At 40.9% G+C, this 14895-nt stretch overlaps 1 protein-coding gene across 1 annotated transcript in view; it reads left to right on the forward strand.

Moving 5' to 3' along the window:
- LOC139943724 (nucleosome-remodeling factor subunit BPTF-like) overlaps positions 1-14430 on the forward strand; it is a 29764-nt gene extending 15334 nt beyond the window's left edge. Inside the window, exons 9-21 of the mRNA XM_071940476.1 lie at positions 526-676; positions 1493-1652; positions 4412-4742; positions 5263-5450; positions 5899-6241; positions 7311-7633; positions 7858-8090; positions 8613-8838; positions 9206-9564; positions 11179-11352; positions 11720-11912; positions 12340-12424; positions 13655-14430. Of these exons, the coding sequence (XP_071796577.1) occupies positions 526-676; positions 1493-1652; positions 4412-4742; positions 5263-5450; positions 5899-6241; positions 7311-7633; positions 7858-8090; positions 8613-8838; positions 9206-9564; positions 11179-11352; positions 11720-11912; positions 12340-12424; positions 13655-13839 (2951 nt within the window). The 3' untranslated portion in view covers positions 13840-14430. The remainder of the gene's footprint in view (positions 1-525; positions 677-1492; positions 1653-4411; positions 4743-5262; positions 5451-5898; positions 6242-7310; positions 7634-7857; positions 8091-8612; positions 8839-9205; positions 9565-11178; positions 11353-11719; positions 11913-12339; positions 12425-13654) is intronic.
- The last annotated feature ends 465 nt before the right edge of the window (positions 14431-14895 follow it).

Consider the following 14895-nt stretch of genomic DNA (forward strand, 5'->3'; position numbering starts at 1 on the left):
GAACCAGTGTACTGCGTTCCTTGGCTATGACTATTGCTAATGAATAAACATGAAGCAACAAACAACACACCATAATTGCATGTAGTTCAGCCCTTGTACTTGATATAACGTTTCTCCTTTTTTTCCCCAAGGACCAAATATCATGCCTGATGAAGAAATGTTCCTCTCTGAACTACTTCTCTTGGGCTGAGGCTACAGGGCCCAATTTCATAGCGCTGCTAAGCAAAACAATTTGCTTAGCATGAAATTTCTCCCTTCGAAAAAACAGGAATGGCAACCAAATTTCCATGTGAATTTAGGACAAGCAAGCGACAGCTGAATACCAGTAAGAAGCAACATACAACAAATGGAAATTTGGCTGGTAATCCTGTTTCTATCATGGAAGAATTTTCATGCTAAGCAAATTTGTGTGCTTAGCAGCTCTATGAAATTGAGCCCTGTTCCCCGAGGCTCTTATTGAAGCGTTTAACTCCAGAAGTTGCCAATGAGGTCTAAACTCTTCCTGTCCAACATTTATTCTTTCAGCTGTTCACAAACCCCAGCGCTCGGGTCTGCGTTCCAGCTCGGCGCCAATGAAGCCCCCAGAGCCCATCAAGCCAAAGGGCCCTCAGGTTATCGAGACGTGGGTCAGGGAGGAAGAGATGGAACTGTGGGAGATTATCCAGTATGGCGAGAGGTTTGTAGTCCTCATGAATATGTATATTTATGAATATGTATATTTAAAAGCAGATGTCATAAGTCTTATTTAACTGAACTTTACTTAAATTAAATGCATTAAAAACAGAATAAAAACATGAGCAGAAGTAGCAATTTGATTTAAAATACACAAGAGTTAAAAAAGGAAGCAAATGGAGTAAAAATTGCATTACAAACATACACATTATATGCAATAAAATATGCAATAAAGTATGCGTCACGTGGACCCAGAGGAAATCCACCTCGATTCTGATAAAGAGCAAGACAAATTGAATATTAGAGCAAGATCTCCTTTGCGATGGCAAAACTCACAAACTATACAAAATTACTTGTCCTTCAGATTATGAATTCACTATGTTTATTGACCCACCTTCATCATCACTATGATCTTAAGTGATGTATGAAGCTTTGCATGGTGTGAAGGATAAGAATAAGCTATAAATAATAAAAACTTCAAGGTACAACCATGTAATAATTTTTTTCTGAGGGTGAGCTGGTGTGGTCTTGAAGTTTCGAACAGTATACTCTGCTCATCTTTACGAGGGAAACAAGTAGAGTACACTGTTCGAAATGCGAGACCAAACCGACTCTTTTCAGAGCCAACATTCCATCAAAAGATAAATATGACATGGTTCTTTTCAGAGCCATCACTCCCTCAAAAGATAAATATGACATGTTTGTACCTGCAAGTTTACTATTACCTATAGTTTATTTTTACAATAATCTTAGTTTTGCCAATTTTGGGGTTAAAGTCTGTTTTATTGAAACCTGTGGTACAATAACTTTTTTTCCTCAGAATGAAAAAATTAGCTCGTGAGAAACAGCAGCAGCAGAACAAGGCCAAGGATTCCAAGCACAGCTCTAGCGCCAGGGGATCATCAACGGTCAGTACACCACAACAGGTCAAAGAACAGTTAGAAGAACAGCTGAAAAACACCAGGCAATCTGGACAGCAGGTACACACATTTATTAAACCTCCCCCAATGCCATTTCAAGGCACTGGACTCTTTTGGTAATTACTTTAAAAAACTAGAAACTTACTCGGTAATGATCAATGGAGAAGTGTTGGTAGTATGAAACTTTGTGAGAAACGGCTCCCCCAAAAGTAACAAAGTTTTTGAGAGAGAGGAAATTTCTCTCTCAAGACTTCAAGCCTGAAGGCATTTTTTGTGAAGGTACAGCCATGTAATAATTCTCTTTTGAGGAAGTGTTCGCTCTAAAAAGAGCCGGTTTGGTCTCAACGTTTCAAACAGTATATTCTGCTTGTCTTCAATAACAAACTCGTCTTCAGGAGTCGAAATTTATCCTGTTAGTTTCCTTTGTTGTTTATTACTTGAATATTTTGCCCAGTCAAACCCAACCGCTCGTTACTACCGTAATTTTCGGATTATAAACCGCGGTTTATATGTTGATTTTGACATTTTTTTGAACTCCTGCGGTTTATTCTCCGGGCGGCTTGTAAGCCGACGTATAAATATTTAAGAGAAAAAACGCCATTTTTTAAAAGAAAGATCGTTCGTAAACTATTCTAATAATAATGTTTATTTTCTTCAACGAGAACAAAAACCTGCCTGTGTGATGACAAAATCCTGTTGAAAATCCCACCACAATTGTATTCCGTGTTTCCTTTGTAAAACGTTTATCAACCGCTCTCAGCTCCCCCTCTAAGCGCAACTCGGGCTAGACTAGACTGGTGCCCGTCTATTTATCATAGCGATCTCTACATGCTGACGTCAAACATTCAAGCTATACTCGTGTCTCAGCGAAATAGACTCGTCCCCTGTCTACTTATCCCACGATCTTTACTGACGTCAGACATCCAGACTACACTCGTGTCAGCCAGCGGTTTCTTCAGGTCAACCACGCACACCGCAACAGCAGAATGGTGAATGGACGTACGCAAAGAACTATGCCGCGCCGGGGGTCAAACAAAACGTTTTCAAACCGCCCTGATTGTTGAGTCCAGTAACAATGGGAATTTTATTTCCAGGCGGCACAAATATGAGGGCGTAGCGCAACCCGTCGGCGAACATCGCTCAAGACGGTGCCCCCAACATCTGTTGTGCAATTTCGAGATTGAGCAGCGCAATTAACAGATTGCTAGCATTGTACATGTGCTTAATGTGCACGCTGCAGGATACATTACTACACACACGCTACGTCCGTCCGCCCGTCCGTCGTTGCAATATCTGTTGTGGATCCTCGTTGTGGGAGAAACAACCACTTTTCTTTAATTCCCTTATTGAAAGACCCATTTCAACCTTATTTCCCGTCTACTCCGATGTTTAATAAAAGTGAATCCTCTGTTCTTATGATTACGCAAACAATAAGGTAGCGCATTTTGTTTCATTACTACCGCTATACAATAAAAGTGAGGGAACAACTTTAGCCATCCCCATTATTATTTCTTTTATATTTTATAAAGGAATTTTTTTAGGAGCTGTTTACATGTTTAAAAATTTTTCCTTTATACATTGTAAACAGAAACAACAGTCATAGACAACTCTCGTTTGAGTTGTGGTAGCCCTGAAAAGGACTGTTTGGTTTTGTTTGTCTATTTTCTATTTAAACAAAACGGAAGGCAAAGGATTCCTTGGATATAAATCTTCGCACTGTTTCTTTATCACTGCTTCTGCAGACGAATCCTATGTTGAAACGATAGTCAACGCACTGTCTGAAGTTAATTTTTATTGCAACACGATCTCACTTACCTACAAATAAAGTAAGATTTAACTTTGTCAATTTTTAAAATTGTTATTGGGGTTTTTCAGTATCACAGTAATAAACGTATTTTCAGTTGTAACTTTCATCAATAATTATCCAACACAAACAATAATGTGGTCCCGCAAAGGGGGTGCTGCCAGCTTACAAAAAGAATACTATCCTATAATAGATCATTTCAAATACGATCAATAGTGTAAACTTCAATACATTTCTACTCTAATTACAACGCAACTCCCACATTGCGGCAACTATACAAGACTGACTGATGTGCCGCCCGCCTGTCACTGTACATCGCCACAAAGAGGACCGCAAACAAGCACGGCCCCTTTGTGTGTACGCATGCGGTGATTGGCCGTTTGATGATTGGCCGTTGTTGATTGGCCGGTGATAGTTCCATTCATAAAATCTTGGCTAGACTTCGGACGGATCGAGTAGAGCGGCTGCCCATTGTACAACAAATAGCTTGAACGTCTGACCCACGCTTCGAGGCTCGGGGCCCAGTCTAATCAAACGTGGACAACTTTTGTCAACAGAGGGCGATGCAATGCAGGGCAAAGTTCAACTATTTCTCGGTGTGCGTTGTCGACCGATCTTTGATTCACGGACAGTTTGTTGCCAAAGAAGTTCACAAAACATGGTCAACACAGCCGATCATCAAATCGCAAATTCTTGAAAAGGGTTGTTGATGGAAAAAAGTATAACTCAGGACTGATAGTGTGAGATAAAAAAAATCACCCGTAACGCGGCAGGTTTGCGTACTTCACTTTCGTGTTTTGAGGTTAGTTATTTCACGTTTTTTTTTTGGGTCGCGGTTTATACGCCGCGCGGCATATACGCCGACACCTAAATATTTTTTTGTATATTTTGGGGAAGTGCGGTTTATACGCCGCGCGGTTTATAATCCGAAAATTACGGTAAACATGTCACAAGAAAAAAAACAAGTGGTTGTACTGAGAAATAACATTTATGGGTTTTGTTTTGTCTTTGATAGAAGAGACTCCAACAGCTTGCTCCTTCCCCAGCGTCTGGAACTATCATCTCGGCCACACCTACCATCAAGGGCACCCAGCGTATCCTAGCGCCTATCACGATCTCAACAACCTCAATCACCTCCACCCCCAGTAGGAAGGGCAGAGGGGGCACGATGCTTTCGGGCAAGCAGGCACCTAAGAAGGTGATCAGCGCCAAGGACGTTGCCCAAAATGTGGTCAAGGTGCAAAGGGGCGGCCTGTCTGGACCCCAGCTCCTCCAGATTCAACCGGGTCAGCTCAAGGTGACGACGAACCCAACCAAGTTTGTCTTCGCTTCTACTGGAGCAACGGGTAAGTGAAACGGGAAACGTTAAAGCAGTGTTGGCTAAATGTCAAGCTAAAGTCTTAGTCTCGGTCAATTTTCAACCTTCCGCCCAGGTAGTAGTTTTTAAAAAAAGTCTCCTGAATTCCAGAAGTCTACTCTGCTTTATTAGAATATAAAGCAAGACAAGATCTCCAAAGAACATAATCTACTTGGCAAGTAGATACACATATGGTGTTACTGCAAATCAAATATATAATGTTAAATTTGTTTGTCAATCAGCAATTTGTTTGTAATTTCAAATGTAGAAATGGATTGTTTAAACAAATTTATACATACTTTGTCTCTGGAGTTTTAAAAAGATGATCCCATCCATGCCTGGAATTACAACGGAGGCCATGCATGACATCTGTTGCCCCGGTCTTGGCCTTGGTGACTCTTCCAAAAGGAAATAGTTTATATGAGATAGTTTTTTGTTTATGAAGTTACAAATTGTTCCTCTTAGCCAGTCAAATTTATAACTAAACGCCTTTCTTGTTCTTGTATTAGTTGGCACCCCTACAATCATGACAGCAGGAGGTCTCCAGGTCAATGCCAATCGCTTCCCTACTTATGCAGGTTCCACCTCGAAGGTTGCAGCGGTCACGCCCAAAATAGCTGGGACTACTGGGCGGACCTTGTACGTCCGGACAACCCAGGCTGGTGTCGGTCAAGTCACTACTATGGCACAAGGGCAGGTGTGTAGCCAGTATGCTCTGTTTACTTTTTGTATGGCACAAAACACAAACTTCCACAGATTTGCATAAAACCTACATTGTTTAAAGAAGATGATGTTAGAAAGCTTTAGTTAAAATATTACTTGCTAAGGTACTGTAGTTTTTGAGAAATGTGTAAAACAATTGATGAACAATATTTTAGCATGTACAAATAATTTACATGACTCTCTTGAAAACAATGTGCTGTAGTTTTCTTCTTTTTTCCCCTCATAAATTGATGAAAAACAAGACCAGCGAGCTAGCCCGATGGCTAGAGGCAATGTTACAACAATTGGAAATTGGAATAAAAATCTAATACAATTTGCTTTACTTAAACTTAGTTTAAAAGCTCCATTTCGTATCGTCTTTTTCCAAAGCAGATTCCCAGAAACTATTTTGTTTCATTTTCCTTTTTTCCAATTTACAAAAGGCTGTCAATGTAGTCTCCGGCAGTAAACCAGCAGTCCAACTAACCACCCAGGTACCGGCTTCCACCCAGATCATCCGAACGGCTACCCCAACGACCACGCCCGGAGCCACCACCACCCCCGCAGTCGCCCCCACCCAGACCCAGATCTCCGGGCAGGCACACGTCTTCACCGCCCAGGCACAGTCGGTCATGGTCGGGGGACAGCGCTTTGTGATCACTCCAGCTCAGGTTCAGGTGCAGGGTACCGGGCAGATGATTGCTGCCCAGTTGATTCAGACAACGACGGGACAGGGAACCACTCTGCAGAGACTTGTATTGACGCCCAACGCTGCAACTGTTCCAGGTCAGTTTAAGATTTCCATCAGGGCCCAATTACATGGAGCTGCTTAAGCAGAGAATGTTGCTTAACAATTGTCTGCTAAGCAGAAATGAGCAGGATACTTGTCACAAACTGTATATTGACCCCTTGTCACGCGTCACACGTGGCGACTGATGCCACGCTCACCATGTTGGTGGGCAGTTAGGTTTACGTTTATCACGCCGCGTCGCTTAAAATGCGCACTTCACTGCATAACGCACAGCATACTCTATGCATAGAGTTATATATGAAAACGCACAGTGAAATTGCCCACCAGTATGGCGCATTCAAGATGACGTCAGGTGAAATGGGTCAACATGACATAGAAGTTTAGCTAATTTTTGTGCTTTGAAAAGAGCGCTGTGAAATTGGGCCCAGCTCAGTTACTATACCTCATAAATATTCATGAGCCAACACAGACTGGGGTCAAATCTACAAAAGGGTCATATCAGTATCACTTTCTGATGTTAAGTTTTACAGTTGACTCTTTCTTTGGAACGCAACACAGAACTTTGCACTCGTTATGTTTGTTTACCAATTTGATTACATATCTTACAGCGGAAGCGACAATATAACAGGATTTTAATTACATAAAAGAAGAAAATTAAGTTTTAGATTTGGGAGAAAAAAAGGTAAATGGGGGAAAATCCACGCCATTAGGTAGGGACTGAAAATCTAATCCACATACAAGGCTTCTGTGGTAGGATTCCAATCGGGGTCCACAGAGGTGAAATCCACTGAGTCAACCTGATGCCCTCATAAATTAATAATTGATAGATGCTTGTAAGAATATGAATCCAACAGTAGCCATTCTTTACAAATCTAGTGATTCTTTAATTTCGAAGAATCTAAACTGTTTTTGTTTGAGAAGTCCTGTAGGGGTCATGTGTTTTCATTTTTTTTGGGGGGGGGGGACTGTGGTATTTCCTTGCTTTTACCAGTTGTTAGGTTTTTAAATCATTGTCAAATTGTTTTGTTATGCACTAGTGTCATTTAATGACATGGAAAAAAATATAAATCAATATAAATTATTATATTATTATTCACATTGCAGGTCAACAGTCGCAGGTTCCCCAGCCAGTCAACATCCAAGCCACCATCCAAGCTCTACAGCAACAAACCCAGGCCCACCAGATCAGTTTACCCCAGGCCAAGGTAGCCCCTGCCACCACCACCCCGGTAGTAGCACCGGCCACCAAGGTCCAGCCGGCAGCACAGCTCACTTCTCAGGCAGCGGTGGCGCTGCAGCAGCAGAAGTTACTGGTAGCTCAACAGCAGCAGATACAACTGCAGCAGCAGCAGTCTTTGAAAGCACAGACACCCAAGCCTGTGACACCGAAGTCGCCGTCCAAAAAGTCCTCCAGTTCACAGAGAAAGGTATTTACATTTAAAATATAGTAGTTTAAAACGGCGTTTTCCCTTTTTCTAAGTATATCAGTACTGCAATACCCTCACCGACCTCAACAGACGACAGAATTCGCAACAGAGGGACAGATTGAGGGGAAATTTTAATCGCACAAAGTGGATCTTGCATCTTGCTTCTCTTTCGGAAAGTCACCTGCTTTATTCAAACCATACTGTTATTCCCCTTCTTCCCACAGCAACAGAAACAGCAGAAGAAACAGCAGCAGCAACAGCAGCTGCAGACTATTGCCCAACGCCAGGAGCAGCTGAAGCAGATCGCTAACATGCAAGTGGAGGACCAGCACCTGCAGTTGCAGTTCCAGCGGGAGATGGCCAAGCAGCAGCAACAGATCCGAGAGGCGGCTGAGCTTGAGACGCTGCGAGCAAAGCAGCGCCTCATGAGCCCCCAGGAGAAGGCTGACCACCAGAGGTAAAACAAACAGTAATGTTAACAATAATAATTGTTTTTTATATCGCACTTATCACACCCAAAAGGCGTCTCAAAGCGCTTCCAACATTATTACCCCTGTTCTCTGGCCCATTAATTAATTCCTTAAACCATCTCAGCTCCCTGGGGAGTAGTACAGCCTGTGCAATAAATATGCGCTACTTAGCTAAATAAATCACAAGAACCAACTTTGCCCTAAAAGGTACCCATTTACCTCAGAGTGGAGAGAAGCAATTATAGTGTCTTGCTCAGGGTTACTAGTGTCAAGACCGGAACTCAAACCCACACTCAGCTGAACAGAAATACCAGACTTTAAGTTCGGTGCTCTTATCTGCTGGGTCATGACACCCCGCATTCTCTTAGAGCTGTTTTCCTCCTACTAATAAGATTATTTATTGCAATGTATTTAAATTTTGTGTCGGGAATCATCAGTGAATTTGAAACCATTTGAAATGAAAAATATTTATCCGAGATTATTCAGTGTTGTAATTTTTCTTTTGTCAGAATGCTGTCTTGTCAGCAAGTGATGAAGAGTCTCCTGGATCGTGTCGAGAGGGAAGAACGCCAGAACCTCAAGCGCAAACGCAAAGAGGAGACCCAGGCAGACAAGAAGCAGCGGCTTGCCTCAACCAAGATGGTGGGTCTCCTCTACAAACACAAGGAGGCCCTCAAGAGGGAGATCTTGGCCAAGCGAGAGCTGCTGGAACAGAACATGTTGAAGGAAGCCCAGGTACTTAGATCACTTAAAGTTTTCCTGAAACATCTTAGTTTTTAATAATAAGAATGGACAATTTTAAAGCGCCGATATCCACCGTAGGCGCTGTTGTACAAAAACACAGGATGTTGAGGGTGAATCCAGACTTTCGGCTTGTTTTTTACCCATACACTCTTCATTTGCCGAGATGTAGAACAAAGAGCCATTCCAACAACGCTTTTTCATGTACTATATCCCTTTGAAACTCTTTGACTGGTGCACGTTTCCCTCAATCCTTCAATCTAGTCCTACCACTTGTGTCTTAAGTGTTTAAGATAAAACAACAATTTGTTTTCACCTTACTGCAAATGAGTTCACACTTTAAACTATTCTTCAAATCTAGGATGACATCAAGCAAACAAATAAGGCAACTAAGAAACGCAAACTCTTGGAGGACTCCCCCAAGAAAACACCTACGGATGTCACCAAACCCAAGAAGAAGAAGCTGATCCACACCTCACCGACGCCCAAAGTCAGCTCCAAGAAGGACACCAAGCGAGAGACGAGCAAATCAGCGACCAAGGAGAAGGCGAAAGTGGTCCGAGAGATTGCCAGAGTGCCGGAGGAGAAGATGGAACAGTCCATTGTGGTAGAGGAGGAGGAGAGACACGAAAAGCTGGATAGACGTCAACAAGATGTTATGGAAGAGGAAGACCCGGAGAAGCTGTACTGCGTCTGCAAGAAGCCCTATGATGCTGCAAAGTAAGATAGTTAATAATAATACTAATATTTATAATAGTAACATTTATAACAATAATAGGAATTTGTAATGCGCCTTATCAATTTTGAGAGATGTTCAAGTCACAGAGAGGGCAACCGTGAGATGCAAACGTCTCGGACTACAACTTCCTTGATTGCATCCTACCATAAATAATTAAAAATCATGTTAAAAGTTACATTGACACACTCATTATGTTCCTGGGCATATTATTTGAGTGGGATGCGAACCTACAACCTTTTAAATTCTGAAGCAGATGTCTTACCACTAGATCACAGACCTTTTCCGCTATAGATACTTAAAATCGTATTGAAGACACTGGACACTATTGGTAATTGTTAAAGACCAGTCTTCTCACTTGGTGTATCTTAACATATGCATAAAATAACAAACCTGTGAAAATTTGAGCTCAATTGATCGTCAAAGTTGCGAGAAAATAATGAGGAGAAAAAACACCCTTGAAGTTGTGTGCTTTCAGATGCTTGATTCCGAGACCTCAAAATCTAATTCTGAGGTCTTGAAATCAAATTCTTGGAGAATTACTTCTTTCTCGAAAACTACGTTACTTCAGAGGGAGCCGTTTCTCATAATGTTTTATATTATAACACCCCTTGCAAGTATTGTGCCTGCTCATTGGTTTAGAGCGCGTCACATGACATATCTTAGTTTTGCTAGACGACGGCCGTGTGATAGAGCGTCGGTTTGCCATGCGCTAGTCCGAAGACTAGCACATGGCGCCGTGCGCTAGTCCGACAGACTAGCACACGGCGTGCAGTACCCAGACGTCCGTTGCGTGTACGAGTATGATAAATTAATAGTCTGTAACCATTTCGGATTGCACGACACGACATGCAACACATTCAGCAAAAGTGTTTGCAATCTGTATTCGCGTCGTCCGTGGATTGTAGCATTCAGGTCTGTAACTTAATAATAATAGTACAGTATTTAGAAATGTTTGGGGTGTTATAAAACAAATACTGACTGCTTCTACTCGTGCAATGATTAAAAACTATGACTCCCTCGGTGATCCCCGGAGCGTTCTATTTTCCCTCGGCTTCGCCTCGGGAAAACAGAACGCTACGGGGATCACCTCGGGAGTCATAGTTTTAACCATAGCACTCGAAGCAGTCAATATTTGTATACTATCAACTGCTCCCCATTACTTGTTGTTACCAAGTAAGGTTTTATGCTAATAACTATTTTGAGTCCATACCATTAGTGTCCACTGCCTTTTAAAGATGCCATGATGTACTCATTACATTCCCAAGCATATTACCTGAGTGGGATTTGAACCTACAACCTTGGACATTCTGGAGTAGATGTCTTACCACTAGAACACAGGTATTGCCTAGTAGCTAGAGGCAGTTTTAAGTTAGTAGAATCTGCAACGACTTAATAAACGTTAGGTTTTGAATCAGGGTTAAGACTCTCCAATTGGTTTTATCCATACACCGGTGCAATGAATTAATAAACATTAAATTTGCAATGGGGATGAAGACTATTAATTGGTCTAATCCAGACACCAATGTGTGTGTTAACCATTGTATACTTTTTCTGGGTCTTGTGAAAAAAATAACCGTGGCATTTTTGTTTCAAAGATTCTACATCGGCTGCGACATGTGCCAGAACTGGTTCCACGGAGCATGCGTCAATATATCTGAAGAGATGGCTGAGGGCCTGAATGACTACATATGCGATGAGTGTAATACACGCCGGCAAGAGAACGAAGAAGACCTGTACTGTCTCTGCAGACAGCCTTACGATGAATCACAGTGAGTGTTTACTGTCGTCTGTTTGACCAGGGGTGGAGTTCACAAAGAGTTAAGACTAGTCTTATCTTGAACTAGTCTTACCAAAAGAATAATGAAAGCAGAAAAAAAAACGTTGCACAAATTTGTGTGCTTTCAGTTGCATAATAAAGGTCTTCAGCTGAAGCCTTTAAATTTTTTGAGTGTGAAATTACCTCTTTTTCAAAAACTACGTTATTCAGAGGGAACCGTTTCTCACAATGTTGTATATTAACAGCTTTCCATTGCTCGTTTCTAAGTAAGTTTTTATGCTAACAATTATTTTGAGGAAATACCAATATCTTAAAATCTAGACAAATCAAAATGATTTGCCCTCTGTCATCATCTGCAGGTTCTACATCGGTTGCGATCGCTGCAATGACTGGTTCCACGGTCGTTGTGTCAACATCTCCCAGCGAGAGGCAGAGGTCATCGAGAACTACATCTGTCCAAATTGTAAGTCGGCAAAGTCCCAGAAGGTCCACCAGCGAACCCTGGAGAGCAAGGACTATGATCAGCTCAGAAGAGTCGTCCGCCAGCTACAGGTAAGACACTAAGTCTTAAAGGGTTCCATACCTTTTGTTGATCAAGTTTTCGGCCATGACATAAACCCCTACTCACTGTGATTGAAGATGTGTATGTAATATAATTTACCTGTCGAAGTTTCAGCTTCATCATTCGTCAAGTTTTTTAGAGAAAAAAAAGTGAAAATCACAGAGCAATGTTTCAGGAGAGTTGCTTAAATTTGATTGTACATGTTTAAATTATTTTTGTTTCCTGAGACGAACATTATTTTCATGACATTTTTACTCATTTCTCTAAAACTACAGCACCTCAGCAAGTAATATTCTAAGGGAAGCCTTTTACCATCATTATCTATAAAGTGTGTAAAATAATTGTTCAGGACATCCACAATGGATTGGTCTTGTACCCTGTATTAATACAAGCCTGTTGGCATTGTTTTGTTTTCAGAGCCATAAGATGGGTTGGCCATTCCTAGACCCAGTGAGTGAGCTTGATGCACCAGACTACTATGACATCATCAAAGAACCCATGGGTAAGACAAACAGAAACCCACACCCCTTTCCGAAATGATTATATTTGTGTGTTTTTGTGAGAATTATTGCTGCAATGAAACCCCTTTGAATCTACACAAACATGCTATTGTGAAGCTGCTATTGTGACATGATGTAGATTTAAAGAAAATGGATTGGTAATTGTCAAAGACCAGTCTTCTCACTTGCTCAACATATGCATAAAATCACAAACCTGTGGAAATTTGAGCTCAATCGGTCATCAAAGTTGCAAGATAACAATGAAAGAAAAAACACCCTTGTCTCACGAAGTTGTGTGCTTTCAGATGCTTGATTTCGAGACCTCAAAATTCTTAATCCAAGGTCTCAAAATCAAATTCGTGGAAAATTACTTCTTTCTCAAAAACTATGGTACTTCAGAGGGAGCCATTTCTCACAATGTTTTATACTACCAACCTCTCCCCATTACTCGTTACCAAGTAAGGTTTTATGCCAATAATTATTTTGAGTAATTACCAATAGTTTCCACTGCCTTTAATACAAAAGGGAAACAATTACATTATCAGGGCTCGTACTTAACACTAGACCGCATGCCAGAGGCAAGTACTTTTAGTTTTGGGCCAGTGAAATCACAACTGGACAGGGTCGTCGGTCTTGTGTGTTTCAATTGACTAATAACAGTAAAACCTCACTGTATAGTGTCTCTGTGAAAAATGTTGGCAAGGAATCAGATATATCTTTCAGTTATGTTGAATATCGAAGTAGCATGACAAGTTAGATAGATCTTCTCTATGTGCTTGTTCAACTCATTTTGAATCTGGGGTGGATTTCACAAAGAGTTAGGACTCGTCTTATCTCGAGTTAGGTCGAGTAACTCGTCCTAACTTTGGATTAATCTTAAGGTCTGCATGCTACAGTGAAGGGTTGGGACTCGCCCTAAGTCCTAAGATTAGTCTTAAGTTGAGAAGAGTTTTGTGAAATCGACAGCAGGTCTTGTAAAATAAATGTTGGTCCAGTAAAATGGTGAGCTACAAAGCCCTTTAGTCTTCTTTGTGTATGGGTAAAGTGAAACCACTTAATTTCCTCAAAGCCACAGGAGATTCGAAACAGGCTTTATGTCAATGTACTACCATATTTTTTTTTTAAGAAATCCTTTTTTGATATATCCCTGGAAAAGAAAAAAAATGTTAAGTTCTGACCCTCTTTGTAAAGAAAAAAGAAACTAAAATCTGACTCTTTGTTCCTTTATCCAGACCTCGCCACGGTTCACGAGAACCTGACCAAGAAAGTTTACACCAAGCTGCATGAGTTTAACACCGACATCAGCAAGATCTTTGACAATTGTCGCTACTACAATCCCTCCGATTCCTCTTTCTACCAATGTGCGGACGTCTTGGAGAAGTTTTTCCTGCAGAAGATGAAAACATTTAAGGAATAGTTTGGGAGGAGGCTCAAGAGGTTTTAAGCCTCCAAAACCTTAAAGGAAAACCTCACCTAAGGCTGGCTGCAACTCGTTGAGACCAGAGGAAGGTGTCAATCTCAGATGTCTAGTTGGTATGACACTGCTCTAGATATGCAAAGGTTGTGGGTTCAAATCCCACCCGAGTAATATGACAGTGTTTTTTTTTTCACAGAACTTTGGGAAAGTACTGAGTATACATGCCAACACACATCTGTGTAAGGGTAAAACCAAAATTAATATTCTTTATCAACGATGCAAAACGAAAATTTAACATCTGTTAAATGTGAGGAAGGTTTGTAATGTTAAACTGGAGACTTGCATGACACTGGAAACTGTGTCTCGAGTAGACAATGAGGATCATGATGTGGATGGTTTTGGGGTTTTTGTTTTGGTGGGTCAGGGACGTGGTGGGGGTCAGAGGTGTGGGTGAATGTATGAGGTAAAAACCAAAAACTTGTACTTGATTAGATTTTTTAATAGCCTTGTAAAGGCGCCCTGCGAGGCAGTTTGGGACATTGGCAAAAGTTGGGTGGATTTCAGTTTGTGCAAATAGTTCAAGAAATGTAAGGTGGGAAGGGTGGGGGGGGGGGTCAGTGGAGTGAGGGTACTCGAATTGAGAAGGTAAATTATGATTAGTCGCAATTCAAATAAGATGCGTAAAACTTTCAAAAATCTAAGTCCTAAAAGATACTGCTGATGTGTATTATTTATTTGTCATTTTGCATGTGCTGTTTTCTTTTTCGTTTGTTTAGGTGAATACATTAAGTTATTACTGTATAAAAGTTACTTTAGTTGTCATACAAATGAGGGTCAAAGTTCAAATTAAATATGACATGTTTTTTGTTAGTATAATTGAAACTATTCAGTTAGATCTATATCTTCAAACACTTTGTTAAACGGCTTATAGAAGTCATGGACAAAATTGTTCTTAATTTCACCAGAATTGTACATTTGTAAATATATTTACCATAAATTTATAGACTTTCAAGTAAGTAACAGGTTTATGTAAGTATTATGATATAAAACACAGAT

This window comes from Asterias amurensis, chromosome 11, assembly GCF_032118995.1.
Source record: "Asterias amurensis chromosome 11, ASM3211899v1".
Lineage (NCBI taxonomy): Eukaryota > Metazoa > Echinodermata > Asteroidea > Forcipulatida > Asteriidae > Asterias > Asterias amurensis.